This window comes from Microtus oregoni, unplaced genomic scaffold (genome assembly GCF_018167655.1).
Source record: "Microtus oregoni isolate MIOR12 unplaced genomic scaffold, Mior012 000007F_ref0000211, whole genome shotgun sequence".
In the NCBI taxonomy this organism is placed as follows: domain Eukaryota; kingdom Metazoa; phylum Chordata; class Mammalia; order Rodentia; family Cricetidae; genus Microtus; species Microtus oregoni.
The window spans coordinates 52,956,218-52,974,202 of NW_024543066.1; the positions used below are offsets into that span (position 1 = coordinate 52,956,218).

Genomic DNA, 17,985 nt, shown 5'->3' on the forward strand with positions numbered 1-17,985 from the left:
TCACTATGTCGACCAAGCTGGCCTCAAACTCAGAGATCCGCCTGCCTCTGCCTCCTGTGTGCTGGGATTAAAGGAGTGTACCACCACCGCCCTACTCACCATGCCTCTCTTACTAAACACTTTCTGTGTACTCTGTGCCTTCAGTACTTTGCACATTGCTTCTCAATGACCACAGTAATCCCTCCAAATAACTGCTACTCTTATTTTCACTTTTTTTTTTAAGTTTTTTTTTTTTTTGAGAAAGGGCTTCTCTGTAGCTTGAGAGCCTGTCCTGGAACTAGCTCTTATAAACCAGGCTGGACTCAAACTTGTAGATCCGCCTGTCTCTGTCTCCAAGTGCTGGGATTAAAGGTGTGAGCCACCACTGCCTGGCTATTTTCACTTTATAGACATGGAACTTGGGCTCAGAGATGCAGAGAGAGTAGTCACTGGTGGGGAACAGGTACCCTCCAGCCTGAAGCTCCTGTTTGAACAGCCATGAAGGAATGAGATGGTGAGTTACACGGACAGAGGAAGGCTAGGGAGGGAGGGAGGCTGGTGAGGGAGGAAGGCTGGTGAGGGAAGGAGACTAGGTGAGGGAGGGAGGCTGGTGAGGGAGGAAGGCTGGTGAGGGAGGGAGACTAGGTGAGGGAGGGAGGCTAGGTGAGGGAGGGAGGCTAGGTGAGGGAGGGAGGCTGGTGAGGGGGGGAGGCTAGGTGAGGGAGGGAGGCTGGTGAGGGAGGGAGGCTAGGTGAGGGAGGGAGGCTAGGGAGGGAGGCTAGTGAGGGAGACTAGGTGAGGGAAGGAATGAGGCATTCTGAGGAGACTGACATCAGTAGGGTCAGAGGTCAGAAGTTAAAGGAGTTAGAAACTGAGCCTGAACTCCAGCCTTACCAGGGTAGACAGGTCACATTACACAGAACCCCAAGTTGTTTGTCAATATCTGCGTGCCTAGCTTGGGCCAATCAACAGTGAATGCTGCCAGAGACATGTACAGTCAGCTACCTGAAAGAGAATACAAGTGGTCTGAAGGTACGAGCCAAGTGGCACCAAGCAGCCTCTCTAACTCCTGGAGCTGTGTGCAGGAAGCAACCTGACATCTAACCCTCAGGCTCCTGGGGCAACTGCAGCCAAGGAGAGAAGAGAGCAGAACTAGAAGCTACCCAGAGTCTGTCTCTGTCTGATGGCCAGCTCGTGTGTGCTAGTGACGGCCCATCACTCACACTGCAGCCAGTCAGAGGGAGAAAACTTATCTTGGTAACTGACAATTGCTACAAATCAGGCTTCGTCCCTTCCTGGTTGCTAAACACTTGTCGGAGCTGTTCCTGGCCAGGCAGCCAACAGTGAAACCCTGTCTCAAACACAAGGAGTGCTTGCTGCTCAGGCTTGTGTTCTGATCCCCCGCACATGGCCGTGACTCCATCACTGGTGTGTGCGGGCCCTAGCTCAGGGTGAGGGAGAAGCCGTCTCCAGGGACGCTTATGGTCCCCTCTGCCTCCCATGCTGTGCCTACTCACCCACAAACAAACACACACCGCTGTAGCCAGAGGGTGACAAGAGGCTTGTTCAGAATCACACACCGCTGTAGCCAGAGGGTGACAAGAGGCTTGTTCAGAATCACACAATTTTTCTTCTTTTCTTTATTCATTGACTCAGCAAACACATTTGTCAGCAGTGGCTGCCGTGCGCAGGCTTTAGAGACACTGGGTGAGATTCCCTAGACAGCTTCTCTGCTGGTGTGGCGTACAGACCATGCGGAGTGCTCTTTAATACACAAGCCGAGTGCAGATGAAGGGCAAGCACAAGGGGCCACAGCAACCTCAGGATACACGGTCAGGTCATCCCAGATCATGGGATTCCCAAGCTGAGGTCCGAAACGGAAAGCAAGCCATGCCTACTTTGAGCTCCTCTACCTGCCAGGGCTGAGGGAAGGCTCTAAGATAACTTCTGAGAAATCACCCAAACACAATGCGCACTTCGGATGGCATTTGTAGTTTAGGAGCCGCAGAGCAGTGGGACCCTACATGCCAAGTCTCATGCAGATAGCACCCCCTTGCTGGCCTGAGGGCCGAGTGCCAGAGGGTGGAGATTGGGAGGTGCCAGGATGGGAGGAATGGGAGAAAGCATCAGTTGAACATTTGGCAGTAGGCCTGTGACAGGGCATGTTCAAGGAGAGGTGAACATGTTAAGTTTCTATACAGCGAGTGTCTATGTACCAGATGCTGGGGTCACAGCTAATCCCGGCCTTCATGGTGTTCCCAGTGCTCTGAGGTAACAGATGAGTCACTACACGGTGTGGTAAGTGGTAAGGACACCCAGAAGTGACAGGGGAGATGCCATCCACGTCACGGTCCATCCTGCAAGATCAACAGGGTATGCGAAGGGTAGAGTGGGGGTTCAGCTGGACGGGGACCAGGTCACAAAGGACATTCTAACCACCAAGGAGCTGGACTCAGGGTGTTTGTTCATTTGTTTTTAAATGTTTTTGACAGGGTCTCATGTAGCCCAGATGGCCCTCAAGGTTGGTACAGAGATACAACCACCCTTGAGCTCCTGATCCTCCTGCTGTTGGAATTACAGATTATACTACCATACCCGACAGGAAATTGTTTTTTCTATTTTAAATGCATGGTTGTTTTGCCTGCATGTATGTGTGTCCATGAATGTATGTATGGTGCCTGGTGCCCAGAGACAAGAGGGCATTGGGTCCTCTGAAACTGAAGCTTGTGAGCCATCATGTATGGGTGCTGGGACTTGAACTCAGGTCTTCTGGAACAGTGTTCTTAGCCTATGAATCATCTCTCCAGTCTGGCAGGAAATATTCTGAGGTTTAGCTGAGAGGCCTTGTTGAAGCACTGGATACAAGTTATAGAAAGGCAGAAATCTAGATGGCTTAGTTTTCAGGCTTGAGCAACCAGGTGGGTGGTGATGTCATCTACTGGAAGTTAGGAGAGCAGGGGGTGGGAGTAGAGCCAGAACTAAAAAGTCAGGGCTTTAAGTTCCTAAGCCAGAGTCTGTTCACCTCATAGGGCTGCTGGGAGAAGTGGTAATGTGGGGAAGGGAAGTGCAAAACAGAAACAAGCTAAGAACACTAGTGCCAGAGGCAGCCACGCTGCTGCTTACAGGCACCCAGACAATGCCCCAGTGCCAACCTTCCTCAGGCAGGTGTTGTGGAACATGCCAGTAATCTCAGCATTTGGGAGCTGGGCACAGGAAGCTCCGGAGTTGCAGGTTCAAGGCCAGACGGGGCTAAAAGAGGGCCCCTCAAAATAAAACAAAACAAAAACACACCTTTAATCCCAGCACTTCGCTAAAGACAGAGGCAGGCAGATCTGAGTTGGAGGCCGGCGTGGTCTATATAGTGAGTTCCAGGCCAACCAGGGTTACGCAGTGAGACTTTGTCCCCAAAACAAACTACTTCAAATCGTTTGGCCTCCACCCTCTGCTTTATTGTCTTCATCGTGCCTGTCACTACCAGAAGGACACCACCTACTTCTTCATACTCTGCCACCTACCCAGCACCCTATAGAACCCTGGCTTCACCCCAGGGCAGGCTTCACTCCCCTTGTCCTCTAGGGTCTGCCCAGTGCTCACTGTGAGAAACTTCAGATCTCTATAGGTAGTTATTATTTCCCTGCAGACCCTGCCAGCTGGACTTCACAGTTCCCCTGAACAGTCTCTAAGGGGCTCAGGAAGCCACGGGACAGAAGGCAGGGTAAACTGCTGGAAGGTCTCTGCTACCTAGGGTTTCCATTCAGAATCTGGAATAGACTGCTATCAAAGTCTCCTGATTCCACGGGTTGAATGTCCTGTCGAAAACGGGAGTGGAGGATGGGGTGGGGGTGGGGTTGTGGCTTGAGACCAAATCTGACCTGTGCAGGTGAGAGCACAGAGCAATGGTTCCACAGGAAGGCAGACCTGGGCCCCTGGCAGGCTGACCAGTGGGCAGCCGAGGAGACTGTCCTGCAGCGCCACCTGGTGTCACATATACTCAATGCTTCCAGAATGGGTGACAGAAAGCCTCCCTAGCCACCTCCCACACAACCTCCAGAAACACTCCCCACTGCTGTCCTTTCCAGGGACTTCACTCCTTCAGTGATTCCAACAGACCCACCTCAGTCAGGAAACCTCCCCAAGCTGCCCCAGCTTTAAATGTCACTCCCTCCAAGGTCTCCAAGCACGGAATGGCACTGTCCACCTCTGGGGACCCAGGTCAGAAGTCACACAACTCTAACTTTGAACAGTGGAATTCCCCTTACCAGCTGTTGTGAGCCATGGATATCTTTATGTCAAGTACAGATAGAAATTACAGTTCCATGGAATTATGAAGATTAAATGATATCAAAGGTCAGATGAGGTGGCCCAAGGGAGAAAGGTGCTTGATGCCACGCCTAAGGCCTTGCGTTCAATCCCCAGGACCTCTACATTCAGGATAAATACAGTACATGTACACATTAAATACATGTAATAAAATAATGATAGAGTAAATACAATGTTTGAAGAGTCTAAGAAGAAAACCTCCAGGAAATGAAGGAAACAAACAGAATGGTCTAGAAGGCAGAAGGGAGCCACAGACCCCTTCTCTGGGCTGCATGTGTTCTGCAAAGGGGAAAAGGATCGGCCTCTTCAGTCACCGTCCCCTTCCGCTCTGACGTCTTGCAGGTAATGGTCTGCACTACACACCCCATCCAGCAAGTCATCCCAGCCAAAACCCTCCTCGCATCTAAACTAGCCTTCTGCCCCAGGGAGGAAAAGTCCTCACAGGGAGCCACGTTTACTGCTTCTGCGTCCCAGGAGGGCAACTAATCCCCTCCCTCGCGCAGCCCGAAACCAGAGCTGGCGCCACTGGGTGGGGATCCAAGGACCAACTGTCACAGCTCCAGTGTCACCGCCTCCTACATGCCAGGGCCCAGAATGGAGTCCCAGAGGAGCCTTGTTAGCCAGCTGTCCTGGGGGGGCCCAAGCTCCACCCCAGCCCCTCAGAGTTGCTCTGGGGAGTCTGTAGGAGATCAGGCAGAGAGACAAAGGGACCAATGACCTACCCTTCCTTCCAATTTTGGTGGCTCTTCAAGCCCCAAAGATGATTTGGCCTCACACTTATCCTCTTTGGCCATGTAGGTGAGTTTCTGTTTTCATGAGAGCAGGGATCAAGTCTGAAATCACTTTTACCCAGAATGCAGAAGTTTACCCAATATATTCTCATCAGCTGAAATAAGTTGAGGGCCGGCAAGAAGGCTCACAGGTAAAGGAGCCTGAAACCAAGTCTGGGGACCTGAGTTTAACCCCTGGAACTTCTTCAAGTCTGTCTCTTGGTCTCCCGCATGTGTGTTGTAACACACACACACACACCCCTCTCTCTTGGTCTCCCACATGTGTGTTGTAACACACACACACACACACACCCCTCTCTCTTGGTCTCCCGCATGTGTGTTGTAACACACACACACACACCCCTCTCTCCTGGTCTCCCGCATGTGTGTTGTAACACACACACATACACACCCCTCTCTCTTACCCACACACACACTCACAACATAAATACTAAAAACTGTTCTGAAGAAATTAGCACACTGAGTGCATTCCAGCATAAAGGAGAAAACTAGCAGCACATTCAGCAAGAAAGGCAGAGGCTGGATATCTAGGTATATTTCCAACAAGAGGTTATTAAGGAAGGAAAATATGATGCCGGGAGGTGGTAGGTAGCACACGCCTTTGATCCCAGCACTCAGAAGGCAGAGGCAGGCGGATCTCTGTGAGTTTGAGGCCAGCTGGGGCTACAGAGCAAGTTCCAGGACAGGCACCAACGCTACAGAGAAACCCTGTCTCAAAACAACAACAACAACAACAACAAACAAACAAACAAAAAGTCATCAAGCCTGCCTCATGCCTTTAATTCCAGCAGAGGCAGACAGATAGATCTCTGTGAGTTCAAAGCCAGCCTGTTCTACAGAGTGAGTTCCAGGACAGTCAGGACTACAGTACAGAGAAACTCTGTCTTGAAAAACCAAACCACACAAAAAAGGCCATCAAGATGGCTCAGTGGATAAAGGGACTTGCTGCTAACCCTGGGGACTCACATGGTGAAGACAGACAGAACCTGTTCCCACAAGTTGTTCTCTGACCTTCATGCGTGTGCTGTAGCACGTGCACAGCCATGATATACATATGAAATACAATTTAATAAAAACAAAAAGGAAAGTAAAAGCCTCACAAAGCATGGGAGGGAGGCTGAACTGACCAGGACAGACGGAGGAAGCCTGTGAGAAATACAGCAACAGGGTAGGGAGATAAACTGAGGCTAGCCTGCTTGGTGCGGCTTCCTTACCAACTTCCTGATCTCCCTCTCCAGGGCTCCGGTGTTAGGTGTGTCCTTCTACTTAAGTACTTACTACGTAGACAGCCAAGCATGGGTACTCGAGATTGCTCAGAGTAGACGGGAAAACGGTCTCACAATATTTCCTACCATACTCCTGTCCTCGGGCCTCCACAAGGACCTTGTCCCACTGGGTCACTTCCTGCCTTGCACCCATGCATGCATGCATGCACACAAATACTCATAAGGATTCGACGCTCACAGTCAATTCAACAACTCAACAAGGTCCTTTGGTTCCATAGCATGAAAACAGGAGCCAGGACAGTAGAGGAGGGTAGGAGAGGGGAGACACAGAGGCAGGGAAGGAAAGCTAAGCAGGACCCATGCACAGCAGCCCAGGCTGAGTGGCATTGGCCTGAACAAAGGAGACCTCAGCCTCAGGAGCAAGAGCAGTTTTCTTGTCCCCATAGCTCCTCTTCACCTGCGGCTCTGCAGACATCTGTTCCTAGGGGTACACCTGAGTCCACACACACATGACCCTCCAAGTGCCAGGCTTGCATGTGCTCTCTTCTGCCTTGGAGGATGTCTGGAGTCACCGCGTGTGACCTTGAGTGTGGGGGGGGGTACTAAGACACCCTGAGGACTGATGCATCCCGCTGCATGGGGGGTTCCATGGGGTGCCACCTTGCCTACTCCAGCTTTAGTCTGTCCCTTTCTCCTTTAGCTGACGTCCACTTCCCACTCAAGATTCGCAGCCACCCATTTCCCACTCAAGATTCGCAGCCATCCACTTCCCACTCAAGATTCTGCCTTTTGCTCCCCTCCCTGACCGAATCCCCAAGGCTTTTTAGGTCATTAGCCTCCTGCTGTAATTGGTTAAGTGGGGAGGAAGACAGAGACTGGGCAAACTCTGGGGGGGATCTTGTTTCAGTGAGAGACAGGAAAGCTCAAAACAGCTGGTGGCTCCACTAGTACCTGGTCCCCAATAGGGGTAGGGAGGTGACAGGAGTCAGGAGGCCCACTCTGCTGTTCACTCTCTCCACTCCTGCTGGCGGGCATGGACATCCAGCCCATAAAATGTGTTGATAATCTGTTCAATCTTCCATGCAGGGGCAGCCCCTCCCTTACTCAGCTTCCCAGATCCTCTGTCCAAGATTCTCCTTCATAGAAAGGGAAAAGCCTGTCTGCTGGGCATGAACCCTCAGACCCTCCCACCACTTAGCCCTCCCACTCATGGGCAAACTCACTCTTTCCAAGAACCAGTTTAGGAACTGGGCCTGAAAAAAAAGACATCCTATACCCCGAGGCATACCTACTTTCTGCTATCCAGTTCGGAGAAGGTGGTTCTTAAGCGTTTGACCTCAAGGCCTCTAGACGCGGTCCTATTCCTTCTCTTGGACAAAAGGAAAGCTGAAGAAGACACAGGCTAGAGCTGAAGAAAAGACTGCAGTAAACCCAACTCCCTCTAAACTATCTGTCGAGTCTCAAAAACTTAATTTTGATCTCTCTTTATATTTCTAGGGTCAAAGGGGCTGAATTACTGGTTAATAAAAGAAAGAGGCAGGCATGAGAGTCCTAAGGGGCAAATGACCTCCACTGTATTCGTGGCTCAGGAATGAAGGGCTCCCAATCTCACTCCCGTTACACCCAAAGTTCTAGGCTCTAAACTAAGTCACAGGAAGCCTTTACGGCCCTTCCAGGCTCCCTGCTCAGCCCTTCACCCCTATCCTCTCTCTCCGCGCCTCCTCTTCCACACCCGGTTACTGCACGGTCCACGGGGGCGCGAACTAACTCACCTCCCAAGCCGCGGCCTCTGAGATCCTGGAACTGGGGGGCTGGAGGAGGGGGATGATTTACTTAAGAGATGAGGGGCCCCCATCCTCTACCAGGGATACCTCCTCCACCCCAACGCCCTTTCCCGGATCCCACGTAGCTCAGAGACTCGTTCCTCCTATCATAGCGGCCCGCGGGCTTTGTTAGCTCCGCGAGCGCTCTCCCCAAGGCCTGAGCCTGTGGACTCCGCGATCGCGCGCGGAGGAGGGAGGACACCGCAGCCACGCGGCCGCTCCGCCCCGCTCCTCATTACCATAAGAAAAAGGCCCGGGACCCGCGGGGCCGGTGGCCGACGTCTTTCTACGCCCGCTCCTTTCCCGCATACCGCCAGCTCTTGAAATTTCCCGGACCACGACTCCCCGCCCACCCGAGCTTTGCCCGCGAGCGGTAGGCAGAACCCAAGGGGCGCGTCCTCTTGCCCGAATTCGTCCCCGAGCCCGAGGGCGGGAAACTACAACTCCCGGCATGCCCCGGGCGCCCCCGGCGCGCCCCCCTCCCGTCAGTTCCATGCTGCTCCATCCAGTTCATTTAAAACAAAAGAGTTTGAGCGCTGGAAGGGGCTGGGCTCTATTGGGGGCCACTGAGCGACGCTCCGGGACTGGGGCTCGGTGCGGGAGCCTAAGGGGGCGTCTGCTCGACAGAGGGTAAACACTCCGGGTCCGAGGCGGAGGGGTGGGGGCCAAGCCCCGCAGCCCCCCACCCCACCCGTCACCCCGGAGCGAGAGGAGATCTGCTTTCTTGGTTTTGCTTCTTTTCCCCCACCCCCACCCGGGGGCTGGGGCGAGGGGAGTCAGGTTACAGGGTGCTTGGGGAGGGGGGGGCTTAGGGGTGGGTCTATCTTTCTATCTCGCTTTCTTCCCCCCTCCCCAGCTCTTTGTTCCCCCTCCCCACATACCCCCTCCTCTCTCCCCTCCCCTCCTCTCTCCTCTTCTCCCTTCCACCACCTCTCTCTCTCTCCCTCTCTCTCTCCCCCAGCTTTTGTTTCGCCATGCCTAGTCTAGTGGTATCTGGAATAATGGAAAGAAATGGGGGCTTTGGAGAATTAGGATGTTTCGGGGGAAGCGCTAAGGACCGAGGGCTACTGGAAGACGAGCGCGCCCTTCAGCTGGCGCTTGATCAACTCTGCCTCCTGGGTTTGGGGGAGCCCCCCGCCCCCACGGCGGGCGAGGACGGGGGAGGTGGGGGGGGCGGCGCCCCCGCGCAGCCGGCCGCCCCCCCGCAGCCGGCCCCGCCGCCGCCGCCCGCCGCGGCCCCGGCCGCCCCGAGCGCGGCCCCCGCGGCGCAGACGCCCCAGCCCCCCGCCGCCCCCAAAGGGGCAAACGACGCCAAGCTCTGCGCGCTCTACAAAGAGGCCGAGCTGCGCCTGAAGGGCAGCAGCAACACCACGGAGTGCGTTCCCGTGCCCACCTCCGAGCACGTGGCCGAGATCGTGGGCAGGCAAGGTAAGCGGGTGTCCGGACACTGCGAGGGTTGGAGTGGGGGCTTGCTGTCCCCGGCGCTGAAAGTTCATCGCTTCCCTCTTTGCCCGCCTCTGGCTCTGTCCCTTCCCGACAAAGGGGGCCCCGCCCCCTGCCCAGATTCCAAGTGCCACAAAGTTCCCTGGTCCCCCTAGTAGGGACGACTCTCGGGACCCTTCCTCCCCTGGGGCTCCGCCCGTAGACAAAGAAATATCCTGGAACTGGGAGAGGAAAGGGGAGGGGGAGCTGCCTCCCAATCCCGGGGTCTGTGCGGAGGGGGTGTCGGCTCCGGGCTGGAAGAACTGACGGAATGTGCAATTACTTGGAAATCCTTACTCTGGTATCTGCTTGTAGACTGGGGAGGGGGCACTCCTGGGACCTTCTGCCGTTGGAGTTAGGGACTCTGAGCAAGACCCGGTCCATGAAGCCCGACTGAGGATCTGTCTCTTTGTTGGGCTGAGTGTAGGAATGAAAGGGGGTGTGGCCCAGGGGAGGGTCCCAGTCTGGAGAGAGGTGATGAGGAAGCCCTTAGCAGAGAGGGGTCCTGTGGTCGTTTGCTGGCCCTTGCATGTGTGGGCCCTTGTGTTTGGGGAGGGTGTCTCTGAAGTGGTACCAGCCCTGGCGTGGGCCTCTCCTTCTCCGTCTTGCTTTTGTTCTGGGCTGGCCACGGCCTGGAGCCAAGGGTCTAAAGAAGAGTCTCTGAGTGAATGCGTGGGACAAGGCAGGAGAGGCCTGTCGTTGAAGGGGGCAGAGAGCCCTCCACTTGGAAATTTGGTGGTGGGTTGCATGTCTGGGTGTGCTGGGAGGGGAATTGGATTAAGCCAATGGAATATGTTACCACACCCTCCTCAGCCCGGCATGCCTAGGTGGGTGGGAGTGTTGGTAAGTACCCAAATTGAGCAACCTGGATCTTGGGGACCCTTCCCCTCCCAGCTTGGGGGGGGGAGGAGCGGGATTTGGATATTGCAAAGGGGCTGGGCTGAGAGGTGGAGTGGGGGAGGAGCTGCCCCACTGTGGGGAACAATGGAGGGGCTGCATTCCGCGGGAGTAGAGGAGGAGGGCAGTTCCTGGAGGTTGGATGGGGAGGCAGGCTGTGGCCCCTACTTCATATCCCACCTCATCCACCCTAGTATTGGAGCTGGAGGATTTGGAATGGGGAGCTGAGTGGAGGAGGGGAGCTTGCCACTCCCCTGCACAGCGCCCCCTCCCACAATCTCTTGGGGTGTCTGGTTTAGAAAGTTGGATTTTCCTCCGTCAGAGACATGGGGGATCCAGAGCCTGGAACTGGATGGGGATATTAATATCTCTGTTTGGGTGAGGCACCAGAATTTAATGGAGTCCTTTTCTCTTCTGCCTCCTTAGCAAATGTGTCTATCCATCATCAAAGTAGAATTTCTCTTCAGAAAACATGTCCTCCCATCCCCACTCCCGTGTAGGTGGAAGTCCTCTCTGGTCTGCTGCCGCAGTTTGAGCATTTCTCTGACTCCCACCTCCCTTCTAGAGATGCTTCTGTGTTGCAGAAGCCAGGAGGACGAAGCTCTGGGTTCTCTACTGCCTGGCCTCTGGCTTTTCTCTTTAGTCTTATACCAGGGCTTGACCTCCCAAACTCCCCAACTCTCAAGAAACCTAGCTTCCACTGAAGTTTTTGGTTCCAAAACTTAAGAACTGGAGCCTAGGTGCCCATGAAATGGCATGTAAGTTGAGGTGGCAGAATGTACTGTGCTTTGGTCCTCCAAGACTCACAGACTGAACCATTATCTACTGTGAATAAAGCAGCAAGGATGTAGGCTTGACAACAAGTAGGACTTCTTAACTGCCAACAAGTCTGAAAAGAAGCTCAGGAGTCAAATTTTCCTTCCTAATATATCTTAAAAGATATGTCCTTAACCCACCATGTCCCTCCAGTACGTTAGGGTAGAAAAGACACTATTTGGAGTGGAGAGGGAGGAGAAAGAAAAAAACAAGTTCACACAGAGGCCTGCAGTTGAGCGTTGGGAGAGTCAGAAGAGTGGGCACTTGTCTTTGGATTGCTAGTGTGTCAGCGGGGAGATGTGCCTGGGGAGCCCAGGGAGTTTGTGCGAACATGGCAAAGGGCGTACAGTCTGTGTGCTGGGGAAGACTGAGATAGGGGAGGGTCTGTGTGCATGTGAAGGGTGTTCTGTCACCCCACGGGATTGCTTGTTTGGACGGATGCACTCTGCCCACTGCTTTAGTATCCTTAGGGACATGTTCTCACACCCCTGTCTGGAGGACAGCCATTGGGGTCTACAGCCCACAGGCACAGCCTCTCTCTGCAGCCCCCCAGCTCTAACCTGCCACTCCTTCAGAGCAGGAGTGTGGGTCCAGAAATGCCCACTTCCTCCCTCTCAGCCTCCAGGGCATCTCTACCCTGCCTGGGGCAGAGAACAAGAACACAGCTCCTCCTCCTCCAGATGATGCAAACTTCTACTTTTCTCTCTTGAAATTCTCACTCCTCGACCCCCACCCCATCCTGTCCTCTCCCACTAGTCCCACACTGAGTGTCAGGTGCTGCAAACTTTATGACGTGGAGACTCACAGAGGATATGGGGCAGAAGGCATGGCACACGATGGCCAATGACCCTGGGTGAGCTAGAGGACACTTTTAGTGAATGGAGGTCACACAGTAGACTGTGTGCATTGGAGTTTTGAGCAAAGATCAGGAGAGGTGACTCAGAGGTTGGTGAGGTGGAGGGAACGGAAGGGCGGGTTCTTAGGGGAGAGTTTGTGAGCAGGTTTTGGGTTAGCCACTTTTCTGAAAGGCTCTGAAGGAGGCGGTTTTGGAGGAGTGTATTTGGAACGCCCAGAATGGTTGGCACACAAGAGAAACATGGGGTGGCTGTGCGTGTGGCTATCAGGGTGTCACTGGAACAAGTGAAGGGTTCCTGGGAGGCTGGGATTCTGGAGACATCCCAGTACATCCCTTGTCCTGTGAATTTCTTTCCCACTCTGCTCAGGCTGCAAGATTAAGGCTTTGAGAGCCAAGACCAACACCTACATCAAGACACCTGTGCGAGGTGAGGAGCCCGTGTTCATGGTGACTGGGAGACGGGAAGACGTGGCCACAGCCCGGCGGGAAATCATCTCAGCAGCTGAGCACTTCTCCATGATAAGAGCCTCACGCAACAAATCTGGCGCCGCCTTTGGTGTGGCCCCTGCTCTGCCGGGCCAGGTGACCATTCGTGTTCGAGTGCCCTACCGTGTGGTGGGACTGGTGGTGGGCCCCAAGGGAGCGACCATCAAACGCATCCAGCAGCAGACCAACACATACATCATCACCCCCAGCCGGGACCGCGACCCGGTGTTCGAGATCACCGGCGCCCCAGGCAACGTGGAACGTGCGCGGGAGGAGATCGAGACGCACATCGCTGTGCGCACCGGCAAGATCCTCGAGTACAACAGCGACGGCGACTTCTTGGCCGGCAGCCCCGACACTGCACTGGACAGCCGCTACTCTGACGCCTGGCGGGTGCATGCTCCGGGCTGCAAGCCGCTTTCCACCTTCCGGCAGAACAGCCTGGGCTGCATCGGCGAGTGCAGTGTGGACTCGGCCTTCGAGGCCCCGCGCCTAGGCGAGCAGGGCGGGGACTTCGGCTACGGCGGGTATTTGTTTCCGGGCTATGGTGTGGGCAAGCAAGACGTCTACTACGGCGTGGCTGAGACGAGTCCCCCGTTGTGGGCGGGCCAGGAGAACGCCACGCCCACCTCGGTGCTCTTTTCTGCCTCCTCCTCTTCTTCAGCCAAGGCACGCGCAGGCCCACCGAGTGCACACCGCTCTCCAGGCACCTCTGCGGGGCCAGAGCAGCTGGCCGGGCTCCCTCGGCGACCGCCTGGAGAGCCACTGCAGGGCTTCTCTAAACTGGGGGCGGGAGGGCTGCGGAGTCCAGGCGGCGGGCGGGACTGTATGGTGTGCTTTGAGAGCGAAGTGACAGCAGCCCTGGTGCCCTGTGGACACAACCTTTTCTGCATGGAGTGTGCAGTACGCATCTGCGAGAGGACGGACCCAGAGTGTCCTGTCTGCCACATCACCGCCACGCAAGCCATCCGAATATTTTCCTAAGCTCCCTGTCCCTGGTCTGGGCCCGCTGCCCAGGATGACACCCTGGACCTGTAGGGCCTTTTGGAAAATCAGTGACTACAGGGCAAGGTGCTTAGAAATATTCGCTCCCTGGGGTGGGGAGGGGAGGCATGAGTGGCTGGGGGGGCAGCCACTTTCAGAACCTCTGGTTACCCTTTGGAAGGGGGCCAGACCGTAAGTTTTACTAGAGTTACAACTCTGATACCTCAACACACCCTTAAATCTGGAAGCAGCTATAGAAGCTTTTGTTTAGCTTGCTGTCCACCAGGGCATCCTGACCTTTCCCTTCTCCCCATCCGTGTGTCATTTTGCCCCTTCCTCTGTGGAGAGGTAAGACAACACAGGAGGGGGAGAATTGCCATCTGTAACCAGAGGTGCTCTTAGTGATCCCCGCCCCTCTGGTCCTGACCTCCCACCTCCTAACATAACCCTTTATCCCCCTCCCCACTCGTATCCTGAGTTCCCAGCAGTATGAGGGAGATGGGGGCCTATCAGATCTGGAGTGAGGAGGAGGTCAATCAATAAAGGGCTCACAACTCATCTGTCTTACAAAGCTGGGCTGGAGAGATCTGGAAAGAAGCTTCCCTTTCCCTCCAACTTTTTGCTTGGCTTCCCCAGCTTTTCTTCTGGGTTTGCCCCTTGCTTTTTTCCATTTCTTCACCCCCCCCCCCCCGGCTGTCCTCCTTGTCTATCTTCCTTTCCCCTTCCTGCCCCTTCTAGCCCAGCTTTGGGGATACCATCCTCCTGGGGAGAAGTGCCCCCAGTTCCTCTTCATGTACTGGATAGCTCTGTCCCCCACTCCTCCAAAGAACCCGTTCCAGTTCTTGATGGAATGTAGCTGTAGACTCAGTGCCAGTTCGAGAGGGAAACCGATAATGGGGGTCCGTAAGGGTTGAAACCCCTTCTTTATCATATATGGGCATTATACTTGGGGAGCACTTCTGGGTCTTCTGGCCAAGAGAAGAGAAAATGGGAAGTAGGAAAAGTCCTGGGGCAGGAAAGATGTGGATGGATGGCTCCCCCTCCCCCTCACCTGCAGTGGCCTATCCCCTGACCTCGCTGCACCGGCTGGACCATTATTGAATCCGTATTAGCTACAAATCATGAAGTCTCTGTCTTACCCACTGGCTGAGGAGAGAGGCCAGATTTTTGGTGAGGGTCAAGCCCGGGCAAAGCATTGAGATGCAGCAGGGCCTGTTACAAGAATCAGGTGTTGTGATAGGGCCTGGCACCCTTTGCTGTTCCCATTGCTCACTTGTCCGTCTGTCCCGCAGCCTCCTACCCTCCTGGTTCCGCTGGCCGGGCCAGGAGAGGATGGGTGATGGGGAAGCCCGGGAGACCCAGGAGATGCTTGTATATAGTCAGGTGGGACTATGAGCTCTTCTAGCTTAGAAGTCCCATTCTTCCTGGATGGAGAAGGGATGTGGGATGAGGGCACAGAGGGAGGTCCTCTCTCCCCTTTGCCTGTTGTGAATTAACTTGCCTCTCCTCAGCCTTCCCCTCCAGACCACCAGCCTGGGAGGGGAGAGGAAGGAGGCTACAGCCCAAAAAACTGGCCTGTGGCAGCTTCCCTCCTCTCCACCAATGTGAGCCATCTTGAGATGTCTGTACAATAGAAACCAAACCAAATGGGCACCCTGGGTTGCCCAGGGGCAGGGCATGGGAGGGGGTGGGAAAAAGGGATGTCTGTCTGTCGACCCCCTCCCCCTCTCCACTCCTTACCCACAAAGGCAAAGACTGTTACAGTAGGGGCTCCACAGATCCAGTCCCACCTTTGCAGAGGAGCCTTTCCTAGAAACTAGCGCAAAACGCAAAAGTGAGCAACAAGAGAGAAAGCAATGAGGGAGTGAGATGGTGACCAACAGGAGAGGAAACAAAAATAGCAAAAAAGAAAAAAAAAGCAGTTCTTTATAATTTAATATTCTATTTTAATAAAGGCATTTATTACCGTATAAATGTAGCAAAGAACCTGGGCTAATATGAAAAAAAGACTTTTTATTAGGTAATTTATTATATGAAAAGGATATTTTATTTTATGATAAAGTGATCCTTAAAAAAAACTTTAGAAGGTTTAGAATATATGTAGGGAGAGAAGAAAAAATACATTTGTATTCAGAGTTAAATCTTAAAAAAGTTTTTAATATATGTTCGGGTTTATGTTCTTTTTTTCCCCCACTTTTTTTTGGGGAGAAATATCATTTGCTTTTCTTTGGGGAGCATCCTGGGATGGCTGGTGGAGAGAGGGGATGAGGGAGATGGTCCCTTCTGGGGCCCCCACCAGTAGATTGGATTTCATTCCGTGGGCTCCCCTCCTCCTCCCCCTCAGGGGAGCCGGCAGAGCCAAACAAAGGAAGGGATTAACCAGAAAGGAAGAAGCTTTGGGACTAAGGACTGAGGGTCCTGGAGTGTCCCCTCCTTCCCCTACCCTGTGCCAGGGGCAAGTGAGGGGGAAGGCAAAACTGAGGCCTAGCAGGCCTACGGAAACCCTCAGAGGTGTGAGATTTAAGAGAAATAAATTTTTTTTTAACCAAAAAAAGAGAGAAAAATGAGAAAGAAAAACCGAGGGGTTTAAAAGAAGAGAATACTACAAAATAATTCAAATTTATTTCATATAATCCTAGAGAAAGAAAAAAGAATTACTAGTTACTTAGTAGACGATACTCAGATAGCTTAAAGTTTAGTAGCGTTGTGGGCCCCTGAGCCCAGTAGGAAGTATAAAGGTATGGGAAAAAGAATAGAGGCCTGCGGCTGAACTGCCCTACCCTGGGGACAGGGCTGGAGCAGGCTGCTAGCTCAGATTGGGAGCTTCCAGTCTGCTGGGGTTGATTCTGAGAATCCTTAGGGTTTTAAGTGTGGGACAGGTACACTTGGGCGTCTGTCCCAAGGTCTTTGCTAGGGTACACACTGGGCATCTGAAACCAGGTGAGACTGGGCATCTGCTGGGAAGCCCCTACTCCTAATGCCCAACCCTCACCCAAGACAGCTTCTCCCAGGCCACACTGAGGAGGTCCTTGAAAGTCACCTCAGTCCATCTTGCTACAGGTTGGTTCAAGAGCAAGGTACAGCTGTTCACCAATGAGCGTGCAATGCTTGTCGGCCCAGCTTTGCCCGTGCTGCGGTGGGAGCGGCGATGCAATCTAGTGCTGTTTTCCTCACAGGTGCAGTGTTCTTTTTTATTTTTTGACACAGGGTCTCTAGCCCAGCCTGGCCTTAAACAAGCAGCCATCTTCTTGGTGTCTCCAATTGCTGGGACTACAAGGCATGCCCCACCACACTCGGCTTTGTGGAGTCTCAGAGAAAGTCACATCCCAAGAAATACTTTCTACTCAGGAAGTAGAGCGTAAATACGGCCTGGGAGAACCTGCCCCCCCCCCCCCCCCAGAGTACAGCGGTGAAAGTAAGAAGGGAGCTTTGGTGAGCCCAGTGTAGCCCTCATGTCCTAGCCTCCCTCCTCTATGTTTAGATAGGGATCACCCACTGGCCACATCGCATCACCTTCCCCGCAGAAAACTGGAAGCCTGGCTTTTGCATGTGAGAAATGAGCATTTTTAAGCACTTGTCTTGCATCAGCCCCCACTGGCAATCAGATCAGGGTGGGGAGAGGCCTCTTGGCTTTAGTCTGAGCAAGCAGTGCAACGGCTATGGACCCTAGAGCCCAGACACACCTCCCTCTCCCCATCTAGAGAGTAGAGGTCCCCCTGCCCTCTTTGCCGTAGGACTCTCGATAGTTTGAGATGGTAGCATCTGGGCAAGGGAAGAATTTGCCCTTGCCTACCAAGGGTGAGTGCTTGGGAGGTCAGGTGGGTGGGTGGAGGCTGCCCTGGGGCAGTAGAGTAGGGTTGTGGTCAGACTTGACTTGAGGCACCTAGTGACTCTTGCAAATCACCAAGGAAGAGTTCAAATGCAAAACAAAGGTGGGAAATAAAACAGACCCATGAATAATCAAGTCGAAGTGAAGCTGCACACCACGCAGAGAAACCAAGGAGGGGGAGGGTTAATGTATTAAAGGTGCGATTGAGAAGTTAATTTTATTAAAAGTATTATTACTTAAGGCTCTGTCTTTCACTGTGTGGCAGCTGAAATTGCACTGGGACTGGTACTCTGGTGTGGGAAATGGGGATTTCCAGGGTTCCCCGCAAAAGATGTGGAGAGACAAAATCCTCCCCTACTCTACCAACTTCCGTTCTTTCCTGTTTCAGGATAAGGAAAGGGCTGGATGGGGTACTCCCCTCCCATCTTAGGAACCTCTGCTGAGTACGTATACTAGGCCAGCCCTGCTTCCTAGAATCTTCCCCCCACCTCTTGCC

At 53.7% G+C, this 17,985-nt stretch overlaps 1 protein-coding gene across 1 annotated transcript; it reads left to right on the forward strand.

Annotated features, from left to right (window-relative positions):
• The first annotated feature begins 9,113 nt into the window (after window positions 1-9,113).
• Window positions 9,114-15,767, forward strand: Mex3a (mex-3 RNA binding family member A). The gene is made up of 2 exons (XM_041656036.1): window positions 9,114-9,567; window positions 12,558-15,767. Exons 1-2 carry the CDS (start codon window positions 9,114-9,116, stop codon window positions 13,658-13,660), a joined length of 1,557 nt encoding a protein of 518 aa, XP_041511970.1. The 3' UTR covers window positions 13,661-15,767.
• The last annotated feature ends 2,218 nt before the right edge of the window (window positions 15,768-17,985 follow it).